Source organism: Falco biarmicus, chromosome Z (assembly GCF_023638135.1).
Source record: "Falco biarmicus isolate bFalBia1 chromosome Z, bFalBia1.pri, whole genome shotgun sequence".
In the NCBI taxonomy this organism is placed as follows: Eukaryota; Metazoa; Chordata; class Aves; order Falconiformes; family Falconidae; genus Falco; species Falco biarmicus.
The window spans coordinates 45180094-45200291 of NC_079311.1; the positions used below are offsets into that span (position 1 = coordinate 45180094).

General features: G+C 44.6%; 1 protein-coding gene across 2 annotated transcripts; it reads right to left on the reverse strand.

The window, feature by feature from the left end:
• Positions 1-17155: 17155 nt before the first annotated feature.
• FOXB2 (forkhead box B2) lies at positions 17156-18190 on the reverse strand. Of its 2 annotated transcripts, XM_056325619.1 has the most exons (2): positions 17833-18190; positions 17156-17721 (listed from the first exon to the last, which is right to left on the reverse strand). In XM_056325619.1, exons 1-2 carry the CDS (start codon positions 18188-18190, stop codon positions 17156-17158), a joined length of 924 nt encoding a protein of 307 aa, XP_056181594.1. The 2 variants fall into 2 exon arrangements, with proteins under 2 accessions (XP_056181594.1, XP_056181593.1); XM_056325618.1 differs by having other exon boundaries at positions 17156-18190.
• Between the last annotated feature and the right edge of the window lie 2008 nt (positions 18191-20198).

The following is a 20198-nucleotide window of genomic DNA, read 5'->3' on the forward strand; positions in this document are numbered from 1 at the left end:
AATACTGTTTTATTTATATAAATGGTATGCAATTTGTCTATTATTATTCCTCTTCCGATCTCTGTCTGTGGATAACAGGCTCTTGAGATCAAGGCTGTCTCAGGTATCCAGTTGGCATTATTCATCCTATTGCTGGAATAATTTTAATGACAAAGTAACTTAACTATCTAATCACACCATCACCACTCTGCTTTCATGGAAATATGAAAAACATTGTGCTAAGAAGTATTTTCAAAAGGTAAACAAAAATAATTAGGGCACACAGCTTTTTTCTGTTTGCTTATTCATGTAAGATCTCGGGTTTAAAATAGCTTGTATAAAAGAAGTCCTTCTCTAATGTTAGTCATGGACAGTTCAAAAAATATACACATCTATTACAAGATAGGAAGAAATAATCTTCTGGGATCAGATTTTCCCTTGCTGACATTTACCGTAACCACTTATATTTGGGCAAGGTAAGCATGAGCCAGCACCTAAGTAAAGCTCTGCATTCCCTTTCATTGACGACCATTTGTACTGTATTTCATCCTGGAATAAACAGCTTTAAAAGGTCATGAATCAACACCCTGAAAAGTCTAGATTACCCTCAGCGACCTAGTACTGACCTGCTTATGTTTACAGTGTTTTCATTTGGAAGTCCTTTTCTGTGGGATAGAAGAACAGAGATAACTGAATCTAAAGGGAGGCTCCACAGCTACAGCTGCGGAGGCAAGATTTATTGTATTGGCAGAACTATGGGAAGTGACGATTCCTGTATGCTTCACTGGTATACTGATACTGGATGTAGGTGATTTTTCATCTCATAAATAAATAGTACGAACTGAGAATGATAAATATGACTGGATAACTGCAGCCTAACTTTTCAGCCCTCACTCAGATAGGATCCCTGTTTGCTCAGTATTCACTGGCATTATGATTTTCTCTGCATTGCTGTGATTTTAGCATCTCTTTATTGATTTCTGTGTACACTGAAAGAAAAGGACCAGGGAGTTCAGTGTAACAAGGTATAAGTATTTCAGTATTATTTAAATACACATAAGTAGGAATAGTTTCATAAAAGAATGTGTATGCCTGGGCCAGGTAGCAGAACCCAGAGTCTTGGATTTAGGTGTCCAGCATCCCCACAGAAAATACTTGCTTCAGAATGGGATACTTTAAAGTCCCTTCAACGAGATGCCTGACATAGCCATGGATGACTGAATGTTACAACTCCATTACTTTATTCTGTGGCTGGAGATGATGTGTGTCCTGGTTTCCAGCAACTCTGTGCATGAGACCTGGTTCAGTTCCTGTGTAAGGCGAGTGAAATCTACTGTCTTCCTGGAGCATGCTGTTAATTAGCTATCCCATGCCACGTAGAGCAGTAAGAGATTCCCTGGGTGGCTGTAATTCTGTTGGCTAGGAATTAGACCAGCCAGATGCAAGCACATGGCAAAGTGCTCAGTCCTAGCTCTTGCCATCTTTAAGGACTGCTCCTTTTTTATTATGTGCACAGAGACTGAAGCCCAAACCCCTTTCCTCACTAGGCAAGATTCCCAAACTCCATCATATTGATAGCAACATCTCCTAGCAGCCAGGGCATGTAACAGAAACAGAAGACCTTGCTGAGGCCAAGAAAAAAAGTGACAGATTTACCCATTAAGTGGGAAAGGAGGCAGTCCTATGGAGGCACTAGTGATTCCCAGTTAGGCTGCTCTGCTCAGAGGAAAAAAATCAAGAACTGAGCAGCCTTCTGCCATCCCCATTCCCTTTCCCTGGGCTGCTACCCTGTGTGTGACAGAGACCAGCCTTTGGGTCACTCTGATGTGGTCCCTAGCCACTAGCGGTAGAGGTATTGTAGTATGACAGAATTTTTTGTTTTGTTGTTTGATCAAGTTCCTTCGTGAAATAACATATATTATAAATTACAATTAAATAAACTGTATATCTATATATGTTATTCATATTATTTTCACAGGGCGTTGGATAGTGTAATGAACTAGTATAATTCTGATGCTAATCTTTTCCTATACTTATTAAGAAGGGGTAGCTCTACTCCTTATTCTGAGTGAATAATCTACTTTAATATGCTTGATCCCTAGGCAATTGAGACTGTGCCAGAAATGCAGAACATAGCAGCAATTCTGCATGTACAACTGGCAAATCTAAAGTTTTTCACCAAAACAGGAGACTGATCCAACTCATGGTGAAGTCAGTGGGACTTCTGCTTTTGATGTCAGTAGGAACAATAACAGAGCTATGACGTTTCCTTGCCTAGAGCTTTATTTATTCTGACTACTGCATTTTTTTTTAAACTTCTGTTCCAAAAGACATGGAATCAGTGGTATAGACTGGCACAGATGGGCCAGTGCTCCAGTCTAAACTTTTCTACATCTAAAGGACACAGCGGTAAAAAGACTGCAGTTAGTGACACAGCACAGAATCTAGGTTGCATTTAGGCAACCATTTCTCAATTTTAGACAGTTTTCTGGGGTTTTTTTAAGCTTTCTTCATTGTGCAATATTTGTTTTATGATCATTGGGAAGGTAGTTGTGGAAGGCAGTAATGTTTCTCATGGGGATGCAGTCAGAACCATAACCCACTAATAAACATAAATTAGGGTATAACTCATGTTAACCTCACACTAGAAAGCAGAAAAAGAAACAGAGAATTTGTCTCTTGAAATAAACTTTAATAGTCATAAAAAGGACTGTAAAAGGGGAAATAATGTGTAATTGAAAGAGCCTATGGATAACATTTATTTGTGCTGGTCATAAAAAATAGATGCCAAGCACTGGAGAGAAAAAAATTGTATGAAAAAATGAGGTTTTCTGCTTCAAACTCATTAACTGTCAGTGTGGAGCCTTAGTCTGCATAGTATTTAAACACATGATAAAAACACTTTTGATACTGGAATGGTGAGAAGTGGTAGTAAGAGCAGGATTATAACAATTCCAATAATGGGTACTTTTTTGAAGTCTCTCAGGTTTATGAGATTATAAATATGATGTGTATCAGGTTGCATTTTAAAGAGAAACAAGTTTTAGATTTGTGGTTATGAAGAGGAACTTTGAACTTTGGCAGTTCATACTTTCAAAAGGCAAAGAAAAAGATTTGTGGGGTGTGTAGAAGGCAGAGTTCAGGAATTTTGAATGGCTTAAATTAGCAGTACTTTGCATCAGACCAAGTATATTTCGTGCAGTGGTAAGACAACAGACAAAATGGAAGGTTTATCCTGTATATTGTGTTTTGATGAAAGTGGAAGAGCTCTGTTGTTGATTGATGGCAATGATCACTGAGCATAAAGATCCCTGAATTGCTAAGGTATGTATTACTTTTGGATACTCCTGTTTTCTTTTAGTGAATCCCTTTCATTATGAAACAAAAAGACCTATTTACTTTCACCTCGACAGGCTGTTTTATGTCATGGTTTGTGTTTCTGCAGCACACCTCCATTCTCCATGCGCACACACAAACACAGAATTTTGCTGTTAATGTGGAGTCTAATGTTTGGCTGGACTCTGGCACAAAATCCTTACATTGCAAAATGACGAGAAAATAATGTGGATAATTTGTTTGTGTATAAGTTGGGGTAAGTTGTTTTGTGAAAGAATAAATTACTGGCTTTGCAAGGTAAACTACACAGAAATCATGTCTCACAAGCCCTCAGTTAGGTGTTTCAACAACTTTTTTTTTTCTTTTTCCATTGCTACATTAAAGGGAAGATAATTCATTACAGTACTGTTGCTCCACCGCTAGCCTGGTGGAATTTTTCCACCTAGAGGTGTTTGCATAGGGTCAATCCCTGTTTTTATAGCTGTCTCCTTGCTGCTGTTGCAAGAAGATAATTTTGCAAATATTGTGTCTCTTTACCCATTTAATTCTCATGAGTCTTCACACTGCAAAGCTTCCATACTACCTTCTAAAGGTTTAAAGAGTTTTGAAGACAAATGCAAAGTAACATGTTCATGTTTGCTATTTGTCTCATGCAGCTTACCTGATTAGTTGCTGTTAAAGCAAGTGTATTACAAATACTCATCCTTCGAGACAAGTGAAAAGGGTAGCCTGTAACTTCAGTGGTGCCACTGGGAATATATTTGACCTCACACCTCCAATCCTGACATTGTTTAACCATATCCCACAACTAGTGAATTTCAATTATTTGTTCAGAGGAGCCATTCATAATTGCCTCGTGTAAGCCTGCCTTTAGGATGCAAAGCAGAAAACAATGAAAATGCTACTCTGGCGAATTAGAACAGCAGCACTTAAATGTATAAATTAAATGGGCCTCTTTTCACAGCTTTTTCTTTCTATTCTGAGAGGCCTCAGTCTGGTGACATCAAAGACAGGATTATGTGAGAAGATAAAAACTTGATCAAGTGTCCATGTTTGAAGTCATGAAAGTCCTTATCTCTTCAAGCCAAAATAACCCTCCTTATAACACAATGAGCTAGGGTCCAGGTGCAGGGAGGGAAGGTTTTGGCAAGGCACTGTGGATATCTCAGAGAAGCCAAAGAGTTGTACATTATGCCATAATCTACCCAAATGTGCTAAAAGATTGTACCTAGGCTTTGGAAGCTTTGTCCTGCTTATTAATTTGTTAAGTTGTTCTTTTAATTGAAGAATACTATTATGCATGTGGCTGGATTGGCTTTTAATGAGAGTTTAACCTGTTTCACCTACTTACAGGAATTTACATCATTATATAGGAGGAGGAAACAGGAAATGCTAAAAAACAATGTCATCTAAGTGTACGCTGTGATCATATGTTATTAGCCTCTGTGCACATTGTGTTCCATTTCTGATGTATCTGATACACTGCCAATGGATGACAAAAGGGTTTAGAATATAAGACAAACCAATGGGCTTTTTATACTTTGAAACTTGTTCCTCTCAGTGAAGGAGTCTTCTCACACTCAAATATTCTCCCATGTGGTGAAATGATCTGCTCTGAGTCTCTAAAAATTGACTGAGACCAATGCAAATTTTCTCCTTTTAATGATGTAGAAGGTGCTTCACTTCTTCATAAAGATTTTTGTTTTCATGTCAGCATCTCAAAAACTTAAATGTTCTTGCTCTTAAAATGGTGAAAAAACTATCTTAGGCTTGGACAGTCTCTCAAGAGGCCAAAGCAAGTGCTTCTGTCCATAAAATGCATGCCAAATGCTGTAAGATTTTATAAACTTCCTATACCAGTAAGAATATTTGCCATTTGTACAGTCTATGATCCTGCTATATGGTCCTCTTTTTGCTCTGCATTTTCAGCCTATGATGCATATTGACTATGCAGAGATACAGAGATAGCAGTCTTTCAGATCATAACTAGGGACAATCAGATGCAACAACCCACATGAAAACTAGGGTATTAATATACCATATGTCTGATATCCCCCACAGTCTCAATTCCAGAATTGGACAATTCACAGCAATTTTATTGTATTCAATTCTATTCCAGTGGTAGGAGAAGATTTCAGTGGTGTATTTACAATAACTTGAAAATAATGTATCTCTTTATAAGTATTACCGCTTCTTGTTTACCTTAGGTACATGCTGCCAGACAAATAGCTATGTTTTCATAGAAGTATTGGAAGGAATATCTTTCACTCAATTGAATTATGATGGCAAATTGAATACTGGTTTTATATGTATGATCTGTGTAGCTACATATTTTGATGGCTATAAAGTACTGTAATTTCATGCTTTTATAGTTGTATTCAGGTACACATAATTTCTAACTGCCAATTCCCAAACTCCCTGCCTAGCTATATGTATTACTTGTGAGGTCATTTCTCCTTTCTCCTGTTGAGTTTAAGTTGTGAAATGCATCCTGACCTTTTCATTTGTAAAAGGTTTAGAACTGGATACTCTGTTGAATGGAAAGATTTATTAATGCAAGATTAATGGAAGAGACATCAAAAGCATCTTTGTTAGTCCCTGACAGACAGGATATTTTTGAATGTTTCTTCATGGTGCAAGACACTCAAATCAGTGCTGATTCTATAGGCAGGTAGCATATTAATTAAATTTCACCAGGCTATGTAAACCATTAGAATGTGTTTTCCAATGGTCTTACTGATATGAATTAACATTTATGTCAAGTCAGTCTTACAGGTGGATACTTTCTTCTGGTCTACCTTTCAGGCAGCACAGTGATGCTAAAGTGATTGGATAAGTACAAAGAAAGGTTTTCATTACTTGATGATGGTGAGAAGACCCTCACAGAATATTTTCAAGATGTTAAAGGGGGAGCAACTTTAATCCTGCAAGAGGCCCTTGAGGCTTCTTTCAGCATTTGCAGCTCTGGGTGGTCCAGCTGAATCCTTTGTGGTCATTAGGGTGCCCTTAAGCATTTTGATGACAATGCAATTCATGGAAATTCTTGGAATGAGGGTCTGCTAGAATATTTAACAAGCTGTTAGCACCCTTTACTCCTTCTATGCAGCTTTCATCCCCCATCTTCCTGTATTTTGTCTCTGCCAGGTACAGGAGCAGGAAACATTTGGTAAGCAAAATAGAGAATATAAATAGAGTTGCATAGCCAAGAACTGTGTAGTGTCCATGCTACAGTGAAAGCAGTTGCCTAATTGGTTAGGTGGAAAACAACAAAAAGCTGACATACGTCCATCTACCCCTACTTGCAACCGGAGGCTGCCATCTGCCAGCATCAGGACCTCAGGACACAGTGATGCAGTTCTTCCAAGGAGCCAAAGCTCCATGGCCCTTGGAACAGGGATAATGCTAATTAGAAACCACAAAGCTCAAAAGGATGAGGAAACCTGATTAGCTAGCTTAGCTCAGTAAGAAAACAAAAATATTTGGCTCAAATAACGCTCAAAGGAAACAGGAAATTTGTCTGAATTCAGACTGTCTCTGAGGCAGTGCTGGGACCCAAAACTTATTTTCATGAGAATGCAAATGGATTTTACTGTTTTCTTCCAAGTAGGACAGGTACCAGCAACTATCTCAGAGTTTTATCAGCATAATGTGCTATTTCATAAGCTTTCAGTTGTTTCCATCTATGCATTTCTGGGAATTTAATTAAAAGGGCACTATCAAAATGAAAGGCTCTTCCCATGAAAGAGAGGAGCTTGCAAGTGAGGCTTGAACCAGTATTTGTGAGGTTTAGATACAGACTGACTCTGCTACCAGCTACCTAAGAAAAGTTAAGTTTTATTTCTGTTCTGTGCCTGTAAAATAAGACTTTTTTTCTTCTGCATCTATCTCTGTACAATGTCTAGCATGAAAAAAACCTTGATCTTGACGGAACCCCCTGATTTCCTGAGTGCATAGACTGAAAAAAAATGTACCTCACTTCTCATCTGACTTACAGTTTCCCAAGAAATGAAAATGTTATGGCTTTAATTTTTGTGGGGTCTTTTTTTACCTATTCCTTTGCTGCAACGATGCCTGTCACTGAGATCCTGCAGTGTTTTCATCATTTGGCCCTGTGGGCTAGAAAGTAGTGCTCCTATAAGCATAGCAACACTATTGAAAAGTTTGGGAACCCACAGAGAAATCTCTGAATGTCCTGGCTGTATTGGGTCAAAGTAATTGAATCCTTTCCTTTCATTATATCCACCAATCCACCAGAAAGATTTTAATAGAAACTAAGTGAATCTACCCTCTCTCTTAGCCTTTTGTGGCTACTAGGGGAATTATCACCTGGATGCCAGTATCCCCATTAAATATTTAATAAGGAATTTTTAAATGAAAAAAAAAAAAAAAAAAGCAAAAGCAAAAACATCTTCAGCAGCAGCAGCAGCAGCAGCAAAGATTAATTTTGTGAGTCATCTTCAATGTGCCCTGGTTAATTCTGATTGTAAAAGCCATTGAACATCTCTTTCATATTTTAGAGCCCAAAATTTATGTCTGTACAGCTTGTGAATCTTTCTCCATTAATAAGATTATGCATGCTTAATTCTAATTCCTTTGACATGTCATCTGTAAGTATTATGTAGAACTTTCAAAATTACCTTCAAAAATTTTGAGAATGAAGTGTTACATTTCACAAGCATTGGCAATCTTGGGAACCTTCTCCATAAATTTCCAACATTCTTGCATTAGATTTGCAGTGCAATTTTTGATGTTTTAATTCTGGTGGTTTTCTCTCAACAACGTTGACAGCATTGTTGGAAGATAGTATAAGTGAAGGAGAAATAAAATTATTTAAAGCAAATTCCATTTACTGACCTTGTAATATTTTTGGTAACACTTATCAATAAGAAAATTTATCTCATAGGCAAGTAGGATGTTCCCTTCTGTACAATGAAACTGATCAGTTTCAGGTTGCATTGGTGCAGGGTTTTTGACTTTAGTATTGCCTTCTTAATTGATGAAAAAGTGCCAGAATTTATTTTTCCATGACTGAATCATGTGACAGTAAATGATGGTCTAACGTTTTGAATTAAAGAAAAGGCACATGAAAATTCCAAGGCAAGGATTGTTGACAGCAGGATGAAAGAAAAAGTTCAGGTTGAAAGGGTATGTGAAATCTTTCCTGTTGTTCAAGAGAGTCAAATCCCTCCCAGGAGAAGAGAGTGAAACCTTGGTAGAGGTCTTGCAGCTACCCTCTACACCAAAATTTTATGCTAGAAAGACAGGCCCTTAGCAGCCAGTAGTGACCAATCCCTTCCTGCCTTCTCCTGCCATGAATTCAAAAAAATCCCCACTCCCCACTTCTGGGACTTCCAGCAAACTGCTGGTAGTCACAAGATGTCTCTCTAATGGCAAAAAATCACTGCTGCTAATGTGGTTCCACTCTTCTTCATGGCTATCAAAATAGGGAGCTATTCTAGGTGATAATTTTCAGCAAGGAATGTGGTTGAGTTCAGCATTTTTCTGATTCCTGGCTGGGAGAAATGTGTGTTTGTGATGCTTCTCAGGCACGATTAGGAAAACTAAATCAGTTGATAGTAGGCTTAACTTCCTATAAAAATTCTTCACCTTGAAAAAATTGTAGAGTGTCAGTAGCTGAAAAAAAGGGTATAACATCATAACATCTGATTAGCTAGTATTTCTTCACAATTAATAGAGAATTGTTTACAAAATCTCGTACTCCAGGAAAACTTGGGAGGAATCCACTCTCAAACTAGGAGAACATGGTTTGTAGGGTAGACGCTTTTCAGTTTGGTACCATGGAGCTGAAGACACAATCAGAAATCAATAAAACTCAGTGTATTAAATTAGAAAGTACTATGCAAGGAGGGAAGAAATGGGTGTGACAATAAGAGTACCATATGTATGCTAAAGGTAACAGGAATCCATGAGAACTTTCCATTTCTTTCTTGGCCTTCATTCATATTCCTGCATATTCAATGAGTTTTCTACTCATTTGTTAGAAAAGGGAATCCTCTGAGTTGCTTGTATTTGGCAAGCCTCCTCAGATACCTTTGTTACAAGACATAAAATGCATAAATTTACATGTCATGTTACTTAATTTCACATTATTTCAGTGTACAGTCAGCTGTTGTTTGAGGTTCTAGTCCTCCTCTACTTACACTGATGATTTGCTAGGCATCATGACACCAAACTCCTTACTGAAGCTCTGTTCAATATTCAGTCTATTGCACTACTTTTATTTTCACTAAAACTCAGTTGCCAGAGAAAAGCATCAAGTTAATCTGTCACAGCTTGCATCTGATACATGCAAGTTGTAGCTACCCCATCATATGCTTATATTTGATACTCTTTCCTTCACAATTCCTAGTCCTTCAAAATAAAGTCAGCTTAATAGGCTGAGGTTTTCCCATGTATTTTCCCATCATTTCTGTCTGCAGGTTAAATATGCTGATGACACAGAGATGCATTTTCAAAGCAGAGAATATATTAAAATGCAAAATCTGGAGCAACATGCGTTTTGACTCCCAGTGTAAGCCCATGTTTTCAACCTGTTTGTTGGAATTGGTGAGCAGATTGGGGCATTTGCAGTTTTTTTAAAAAGCTCATAAGCAGATCTAATGTAAAGGTACCAGAGGCCCAGTAAGGATCTCAGTTCACCTGATATCTGTTTCACTGGTGTAACTGGTGTAACTTAATTTTGGAGATGTATCATATTCATCCTTTCATGGTTTTGTCTTTACCTCTGTTGCAAATGTTTGAAGGAGCAGCAATAAATTGGTTCTTTTTTTAGGTCTCATTCTGACAGTCCTATTCAGCTTTAAAAATGGCATATTGTAATAATCAGCCAGCACTGTACCACATTACTTTGCATTTTCTTCCAAGCTCACATGTACCAGGAAATGTTTTCATAAGCAGTCAGTAACAATCAGTTAAACAAGATGTAAGCACTTACCAGTTACAGCCATACAGTTTATTAAGCATATGAAGTATCACAATACTTTGCATATGTACTAATCTGTTATGGATCAAATTCATACCAACCACAGTTAAAAGACCACACGGGGATTAAGGAAACTAATTTCAAGCCTTAGGAGAGGATAAATCAAAATCACACACTTCACATAAAACAATAGGTTAATAAAACACAAATGGCTACTACAATCACATTACTAAGTTCTCTTACACTTTTACCAGCAAATGATTATTTTTCCAGTAGCAGTTTAGTGGTGCAAGCAGTACATGAAAATACAGTTTTCTCCTTTCTTTCTGCATTTTTATCCAGAATTAATCATTGACTGAGCTTCACATTATTCAGATCATCATGAAAGAAAGAACAGATCCACACTGGGAGTTTGTTGTGTAGTATGCAGAGTTAAAAGCCTTTTTTGTCAGATTGAAGAAAAACTAAATAAAAACTAGCAGCCCTTACCGTTAAAATAACCCTTTGCCTAATAATTTATTGACTGGGTAACACTTAATGTTCAGCAAAAAACCTATGTTTTGACAGTAATGGGCAGTGAAGACTATCAAGCTGGTTTTACTTTTTCAAATTACTGCTTTAAGATGACTCTCTGCCTTATAAAGTGAGGCATCCTTGGTCCCTGTTGTTGATCAAATTGGTAATGTCTGTTGTCCAATGATTATTTTAATGAGTGATATATAGTAAAAGCAGTCCATGCAGTATGGACTTACACCTTTCTCCCAGGTCTTTTGCCTTAAAAACAGATTTTTGTATCTCATTGAAAATGAGTACTTCTCCCAGTGTAGATTAAGCATCCATGTGAATAAAGAAGTATTACAAGATTCTGTGGTATATTGTGGATGTCACATGCATTAAAAGTTATATTTTAAAGCTCTGTGAAGCTCAGCATTAGAGTTGGTTTTTTTATGTGTCAGAATTTGATGATTTTCTTCTTTAAAAAGCAGTTTCTTTTCATTGGTCCTGTAACCAGAGAAGGAAATACAGACAGAAGTAATACACTGACACCTCTGCCAATGCCTAGAGCAGTATGAATGCTTCAGACATGCATGGCATAGACATGGCTGGTATTGTAGTACCAGGACACAGATATTCAGAGTTGCTTCTCCATCTTAGAGGGGATTCAAATCCATACCTATACTCAGTCTACTCCATCAGTTATGCTGGTGTAATATAAAAAGAGATCTCCATCCCTCATGCCAAAACTTTCAAATTGTTAAAATTGGTTTTACCAGAAATTAAGCAAATTAATCCAGTTGGTGGGGCACTCTCCTTGGAAAGAGGAACTTGTACATTTCTGGACCATCTAATTTTTCATCTGAAACATACGCATTTAGGCTTTAGAGTGTGCATCTGCATCTCGGCATGCATCCATGATGTCTACTCTCATATATCATACACGGAAATAACTTTAAAGAATTGCGTTGATTTAGGACACTTGGCTAGGAATGGAAGTCACAGACCCTGGTCCCCTCTCTAATTAAGAACAATAGTCATAGGTCAGCCCAAACGTTCATCTAGCCCAGTGTCCAGTCTCTGACCATAGGCAACCAACAGGTGTTCTAGAAAGAGTAGGACAGGAAAAGCATGTAATGATACTTTCAGAAATGTATTATTAGCACAGCAAATCTGAGCAAGAGTGAGCAACAAGAAACGACTCTCAGTGGATTTGTCTTACATGGGTTTTCTACCTGTTCTTCAAACCCATGTAAAATTGTAACACTAGCAACATCCTGCAACAATTAATTGCAGTATTTAATTATATGTTGTGTGAAGTATCCTGTCTTTCTCTTTGCTTTGAACACTTTTGATGACTCCCAGTTCAGGTATTAAGAGAAAGAAAGAGAAAGTGTACTTTAGTTCCCTTCTCCAGGTCTGTCATGATTTTGTAAGCTTCTGTCATACATCTCTGTATATCCTTGCTTTCTATGCTGAAGGGTCTTAGACTATTGAATTGCCACTTGTACAGAAGATGTAGCTTTGATTATCCCATCTGATTCTGTCTGTACTCTGCCAGGTTTATATATCTGTTTTCAGGTGTGAGGAACTCGCAGAACTTCCTGGTGCATTCCAGTTTACTTAGGATTTAATCAAGGACATGATATCTTCTGTCTTGTTCTCTGTTCCTTTCCTAGTAATTTTGCTTTTTTTTCCACAGCTAATGACTATTAAGCCAACATTTCCATAGAGCTATCTACCATAACTTCATGAGAATCCTAAGTTCAGGACATATTGTTATTCATACAAAATCAGGATTATGTTCCCCATGCATATGAGTTTACATATAGCAACAATGGATTTCACTTTCCATTTTATTATCCTGTAACTCAGTGTGGATGTCTTTCAACAAGTCCCAGTTTATCAGCTATCCTTTTTCATTAGTCTGAATGACTTAATACTTGTCAACAATTGTCACTTCCCTGTCCATAACTCCCCTTTTACATACCACAATTATGAACTTCTGGGGCACACAGCACCAGTCCATGTGGTACTCTGCTGTGAAAATTTACCATTTATGCCTATCCTTCTTTCCCTCTCTTCATCCATTATGTTTTCTTCAATGGCTGTTGGGCTCTGCCTTTGTAGAAGAGCACCGAGGCCCTGTGACTTATCTGACACTTCATGAAGCTAGTATTTGTTGTTGCTATGTAATGGCATAACTTCACCTAAAAGCTTAAGTCTTCTCCGTGGGCCATGTTACAGTTGACATGTTTTGGTACGTGGGTATGAATTTGAATCTTTCTGAGCTGAAAAAATCTTGAACTTAGATTTCCTTCAGAGGTTCAGAGAAGAGTGCTCCAGCCATTAGGCTTTCCTACATGGGCAGTGCCAGTGACCACAGGCAAAGAGGGAGGACCACTGATTCTTTAAACAAATGAGTAACATACAGAAGTATGTCCAGGAGAGGGGCCTGCAGGCAGTAAGTTTTGGTATTTAGCATCTAGATGTCTAAAATTATACCTGGTTTATCTAACTAAAGCCGGTTTATCTCACCATATGTTCAGCAAAATTCCAGAAGCAGAGGTGGAACTTTACTTTTTTGAAAGTATTAGAGATTTCAAGTGCTTATGGGGATGACTGTATCTTAATATAGGCTTAATGGATAATGATTTAAAATAAATTCTTACAATAAAAGGGAAAATCTGATCCAACAAGCAGCAGCAAAATTCAAAGCAGATATGCCAGATCAATTTCTGGCTGGAGAGACTGCAGGATTGAATCAATGGAGCCCAAAGTTTCAATTGTAATACTGGTAGTTATGTTGCAGCAGGTATCACTGAGATCAGAATATATCCACTAAAACACTGCCATCACATTTCAGACCATAAAACACATTAATTCTGGACATCTTATTGCATTTGTTTTTCTTTCTTGACTTGCATGTCGTATGGATGGACTCATAATACACAAAGCGATACCTTGGTTAAGAATAGCTTCCCATAGGCAGAAATAATAATCACTGCATTAGCTAGCCACAATAAATCAGAAGCATACTGGGGGGTGGGATCAATGCCTTTTCTTAGGCCGCCATCCTTCCAATGCTAACTTTTACTTCGCTACCCCTGGTAGTCTAATGATAGGAAGATTAAGTTGCTTGTCCTGCTTGCATCTGTTTCTTCTGTTTACAACCATCTTGCCTGCGCCCGTACAGTAAAGGCTCAGCTGCCTTGTCTGTGCTCAACATGTATGTGCTTTAATCTGAAGGCAAGCAGTTTCTGCATGAGGTGTACTGGTGCAGCAGACAAACAAAATTTCATAGTTAGCACAAGACTTGTCCTATTTCATTTGTCAAATGACAGTCTTACCCTTCACCCATTTAGACCTGCTTTTCTGTGTGGAGGAAAGGGTACTAGTTCATTTCTGTAAATCTTATGCCATCATCTCTTTCTAAGGAGCATCAGGATTGGTTTGGTTTGATTTGTATATGGGGGATTATTGGTTGTTGATAAAAATTTTTTGTAACATTGCAAAGGCTATGGTTGGAGACTGAGTCCTGAAACATAGGGAAAAAACGCAAAACGAACAAGAAAATACTTCTCAATTAGTTATTTTTCCCTTTCCCCCTGACGGTCTGAAATCACCAGGTTCTAACCCTCTATAATTTTCATTGTACGAGCTACGGAAAAGAGCACCGTCTTTTGGTCGTACAAAGTGCAGGCAGCTGCCTCGGGAGTGACACCAAATCCGCCGGGCGAGTGACCCCTGGCCTAACACCCACCCCGCCCCCGCCTCAGCTGCCGCCGATGGGGACACCCTGCAGCGAGCAGCGCCTGTTCACCCCGCGCACCGCTGCCTGCGCCATCGTCCCGCGGCGAATCCTCCCAGGCGCTGGGTGAGGGTCGGACCCTCAGCCCCACCTCGGCTGCACCTAGACACCTTCGCCTGTCGCGACACCTGCCCCGCAGGTCCGGGCACCCTGCCCCGGCAGCCGGGCTCTGTCGCGACACCTGCCCCGCTGCCCGGCCGCCTGCTGCCTGCCCGCGGCGAATGGCGGCGGGGCCTCTGCTCCGCCGGGCGCCGTGCCTCCCCGAACGGCCTCCTGACACGGGATGAAGTTTTCCCGCGGTGGAATTTAGAAGGTTATCCATAATCTTAAAGCTGTCCAGAATCCTCTGAATAATTCCCAGGAGGATTACCTCTCCTCCTGCTCCGCACTCCCCATTCCTCTTGCCCCTTAGATCGATGTGAGGGGGGAAGCTGGGCTTCCCAACGACGCTTTGGAGCCCTAGGCAGCAGCCACATCAGGGACGGTGGAATATATTCAGCTACATCGAGCTATATAGAGCTACTGCTATTCGCGATTTATTTGGGGGGCTGCTTTCTTTACAAGCAACTAGTTTTTAGCAGCAGAAACATCGACCTTTTTTTTTTTTCTTTTTTTTAATCATTTCTTCCGGGTATCTGATTACTGCTCCGTGTATCTGGCTGCAAAACTTTTGAGGCAATTCCCCTTCCAGCCCGATTTCCAAACCGTGATACCAAGCCATGCCTCATTAGCATAACATTATTAGTAGTAGTTTTTCAGCGCTAGGAATGTTATCATTTTTTAAATTAGGGTGTAACACACCCCACCCACCCCAGAGCAGAAGGAACAACTGGAAATTCTACAGTTCCAGTTGTATTCCAAGTGGTCGAACAGACCCCAGAACCGTGCGTGGGGAGAACTTTGGACAGCCGGCACTCGAAGCCAAAAAGATTTGCTTTTCCTAGCAATAGTTTTTCTGGCTGCAGGTCCAGCGGGAGGGACCATCCTGACACAGGGTACCCTTCTCCAGGGGCTGGGACTGCGACCTGGCGTGTCGGGGCACGGCCGGTGCGCCGGCATGAGGCGGGTACATCCCAGACAGTGGCTGAGATCCAGCACCCGCTGAAACCAGTGGCAAAACTCCCGTTGCCTTCAGCGGGACCGGGATCCGAGCCGGTGCCCTCTCCTTACACCCGACCGCCGACGCTTTGCCCTTGAGCTGCGGGCAGCGGCGAGACAAAGTGGCCCTGCGGCAGGCGGTTTACCTGTAAGAGTTTTCTTTCTCTTTCCTCCCTTTGCTTTGCCGACAGTAAAACTTTTGGGTACTTTGGGCGGTGGGGGTGGGGGGTTGAGGAGTGCGGACTTAGACTACGAGCACGCGTTTCTTAACCGGTGTGAAAGTCGAGTATTTTAAACAGCAGCACCAGCAGAAGCAAATGAATAGATGGGCTTTAATGATGTCGGTGTACAGCAGGGCAGACAGTGTACGGCAGCAATCCCTCACAAACCAGCCGGGACTCATCAGCCAGTGCGTCGCACTCTGACTTGTGATCCCTCTGCTTTACACAGACCTCTCGTCTGTTGGAAGGTTGTTTTCAGTAAAGTGCTTTTTCCGAATATTTTTTTAACCGTTTTTCGGTTGGCATATCCCCCCTACTCTCCACCCCCAGCAGGTTTTAGTATTCACACTCACGTGGAAAAAACGCCAAACAACACATACAAAACAGCGGTATCTGTGAGCGATGAAAGGTGATGTGAAAAGCAGAATCTGCGAATCGCCGGGCTGGTTTTATTTTAGGGAGAAACTAAGGAATTCGGACACCCACTCAGCTTGAGAGGCTGGGTCACACTTTAGTCCCTGCTTTAGGTATTGCCCTCCGATGTGAAAAACTGGGATGGACCATAGAAGTGTGAGGGGGAAGGAGCCAAGCGATAGTTAAAGGAGCCCTTCGTCGTCAGTACCGTTGTCATTCAAATTCCCACGAATTAATCGAGTTATTTAAAGCTTACTCTTCAAATAGCGAGCATGACACGTCCTGAGGCCCCGCAGTTCGCCAGCGTCTAAGGCAGCCAATTGCCCACCTCTTTCGGAGCAAGATCTACGGCGGGGCAGAGGCTTCCCGTTCCTCGGGGGAGGGGGAAAAGCAGAGTTCAGTGGGGGGTTTACCCTTCTGTTGCCCCCAGACGCCGGCAGGCTGCAGCCCCTCCCCCACCGGTCCCCGAGTTTCGCGGGACCCCCGGTCCGGCGGCCCTGGGAGCGGGGCTCGGCGGGGAGCCCGGGCTGCACGGCCGCCCAGTGCCGCAGGCTGAGGTGGCTGGGAGACCTTCCCTCCCGGCCCCTTCCTCCGAGCCAGCCCCTTTGGCCCCGGCTGCGACTTTTCACATCACCGCTCCGCCACGAGCGATATTTAAAGACGATAAAAGCTCTTACCTGCGACCTGGCTCTCAAGTAATCTGATTGTACACAATATAAACACAGACACCAGCAGGGTTATTATAGTCACGAGATCGATCGGGTTTTAGCGCCGCACGCATGACCTGGACCCCGCATCCTCTCCCCTGGGAGCCTGGGGGCCTGTCTTCCCCCCCCCCGCCCCCCGCCCCCCTGCCCTTTAGGAGTGCACCAGGACGGAGTGGAGGGAGCCCTTGCCCTCGGGGGCGCTGCTCGCTGCCTGCTCCAGCAGCGAGGCGGCGGCCGGGGAAGCGGCGGGGCAGATCTGCGAGGCGGCGACCGTCAGAGCGGGGATGGCCGGGGCAGCGGGCATCGCCGGCGCCGGCTTGATGGGCACCGGGACGGCGGGCATGGTCTGGGACGGCGGGTGGCAGAGCGCCTTCACGGGCACCCCGAAGGGTCCGTAGTCGGGGGAAACGGGCACGCCGGCCACGGAGTCCATCACCCCCACGTGCGGCCACATGGAGCTCACCACGCTGCTGAGCTGGCTGGGCACCGGGTAACCCAGGTGGTGCATCACCGAGGCCAGCGGCAGCCCGCCGGCCTGCAGCACACCCTTGTAATCTCTGCCGATGATGTTCTCGATGGCGAAGGGATGCTTGAAGCCCGAGGGCTGGCTGCTCCCGTAGGGCGAGAACGGCGGCAGCCTCCCCACCGCGGCGGCGGCCGCGGCGGCGGCCACGGCTGCCTCGGAGCCCGCCAGCCCCGGCACCTTGCCCGGGGGAGGCGGCGGCGGCGGCGGCGGGTGCGGATGGAAGTAGTGCACCATATGCGGGGTTGGCGCCGGGGGCTTGCCGGGGCCGCCGCCGCCCGCCCCTCCGCCCGGCCCGCCGCCGCCGGGCAGGTGGTGCTCGGGGCGCAGGACCTTGAAGCGCTTGCGGCGGCGGAGGAAGCTGCCGTTTTCAAACATGTCCCCGCAGTCGGGGTGCAGCGCCCAGAAGCTGCCCTTGCCCGGCTGGTCGGGGCGGCGCGGGATCTTGATGAAGCAGTCGTTGAAGGAGAGGTTGTGGCGGAGGGAGTTCTGCCAGCGCTGAGTGTGCTCCCGGTAGTAGGGGAACCTCTCCATGATGAACTTGTAGATGTCGCTCAGGGGCAGCATCTTCTCGGCCGAGTGCTGGATGGCCATGGCCGTCAGGGAGATGTAGGAGTAGGGCGGCTTCTGGTCGCTGTACGAGCTCTTCCCTGGCCTGGGCATCGCCGCCCCGCCGCAGCCCTCCCGCGGCCGCACGATCCCGCCGCGCCGGGCGCCGCTCTGCCCCGCACACGGCGGGCCCGGGGTGCCGCGGTCGGCGCTGCCCTGACCCGCCGCCGCCTCTACATCCTGGGCGCCAGCCGCCCGGCCCACGCGCGACCGCGACCTCCCCGCGGCCCCTCGGGCAGCCTCGCCCCGGGCTGCGCTCGCCTCACCGCCCCGCCCCTTGCCGGAGAGGCAGCTCCCACCCAGGCCGGGGGGCCGCGGGCGACGCGGAGCAGACAGAGGCAGCTCCCGGCCCCCGGTGGTGCCCCCGCTTTCCTCCCGGAGGCCGCCGAGTCTCCCGGGCTTCCCCGCAGCCGCCTGGCACGCTCTGCCGGAGTTAGGGCTCCGCACGCACCGAGGGCTCGGGAGCACGAAATCACCCCGAACCTCGGCAGAGGCGGGGGTAGGGGGGTGGTAAAAGCGCCCCTCTCACCGCTCAGTCCGGCGTCCCCTTAAAAGTTGGCGGCGGTCGGCGGAGGCGAGCGCCGGGAACCCGCGGGGGCAGGAGGCGAGCGGGGCGCCGGCCGGCGGGGCTGTGCCGGCGCTGCGCTCTCCGGCGCCGTTTTGTAATGATGCCCGAGTCGGGAGACCCCCGCAGCTCCTGCTCTCTTGCTATCACATGACAGCGGCTCGGGGACTTGGCGTCTCGTGGAAAAGGAGCGAGGAGCGGCTCCCCGGCTCCCCTCTCGCTCACACCTCCTCAGCATGGCGAGGTGGAGCCATGTGAGAGCGAGATCCGCTTTCAAAACACAGGGCACGGAACGGCAGCCCGAGCAGGAAAGCTCCCTCCTCCCCCTCTCCCCCTCCCAAGCCCTTTCGCAGCCGCTTTCCTCCCCCTTGGCCCCTCGCTCCCGCACAGCCCGGCTCCGAGCAGCAGGCGCCAAGGGCCTCCGAAGGTACCGCACCACCGGGCGGTGGAGAACGGGCGAGGTCTTTCCTCGTCCCAGGGGCGAGTCGTCCCAAGCATGAAATGGGCGTCAAGCTAAACCCGGGAACCAGCAACCGGGAAATGCCGGCCCTTCAGGGTAATTTCCTAACATCCCTTTCATTAAGTTGAAAAAGCTGTGCGGAGCCTAGCACAAAAACAAGAGAGACACAAAAAATCCTACGCTTTTCTGTCCAAATCGTTACGGTCAAGTTTTGTTACTGGCCGCGATGCGGCTCGTAGGGGAACAGGGAAAGAACCAGCCAAACGCTTCGAGTCGAGCTACTTAGCACCAGTGTTGACTTAGGCCGGTTCAGTAGTAGCAATCAATGAACAATGCAACAATTCGTATCTATCCTCCGAACGCTCTGCGTTACAGCGGGCAGGCTGTACATTTGAGCGAGAAACACGGCAGCCTGAGCTTCTCCGCTGCCGCTAGAGTTGGAAGAAACCCTGCCCAACGTAGGCACCTACCAGAGCCCGGTTAGGGAGGATGGTATGGGAGGTGTCAGCGTTAAAATGATTAGTCCGGCTTTTACTGGCTAAATAAACAAATAGGTCGAAAAAGCTTTACTACTGGAGGGAACACACACACCCCTCTTCGCAGCCCACCCTTGCACGCCGGTGCCGTGGGTGACCCGCCGCGGTGTCCGCTCCCGGCCGGGTGCCAGCGGGCCCGACCCACGGTGCCGCCGCGGGGGGCGGTGTGAGCGTCAGAGCTGGCTGCCTCCCGACGGGTCAGGTGCCGCAGGTAGAAGTGGCGAACTGGAGGCAGGGGGTAAGAAAAAACTTTTCAAATCTCTACCTGTAATCTCTGCTAAAGGGGTGAAGAAAAGGACTGATGCAAATCCCTTCCTTAAGTAACGAGATTGAATAGTATTACACCTGACCCAGGGCAGTCAAGTGAAGAGCGTGATCAAAGGCAAAGGAAGAAAATAAGTAGCCAAAATTTTAGAAACTCAAGTTTCGCGAGGAAACGCTTGCTTTAAAAAAGTTTCAGGTTATTGTCTCAAGCATTCATTATGCCTCCGAGAAACCAGG

Excerpts from the sequence above, each read along its gene's own strand:
- FOXB2 (XM_056325618.1), bottom strand. The coding sequence starts at position 18,190 with ATGCCCAGGCCAGGGAAGAGCTCGTACAGCGACCAGAAGCCGCCCTAC.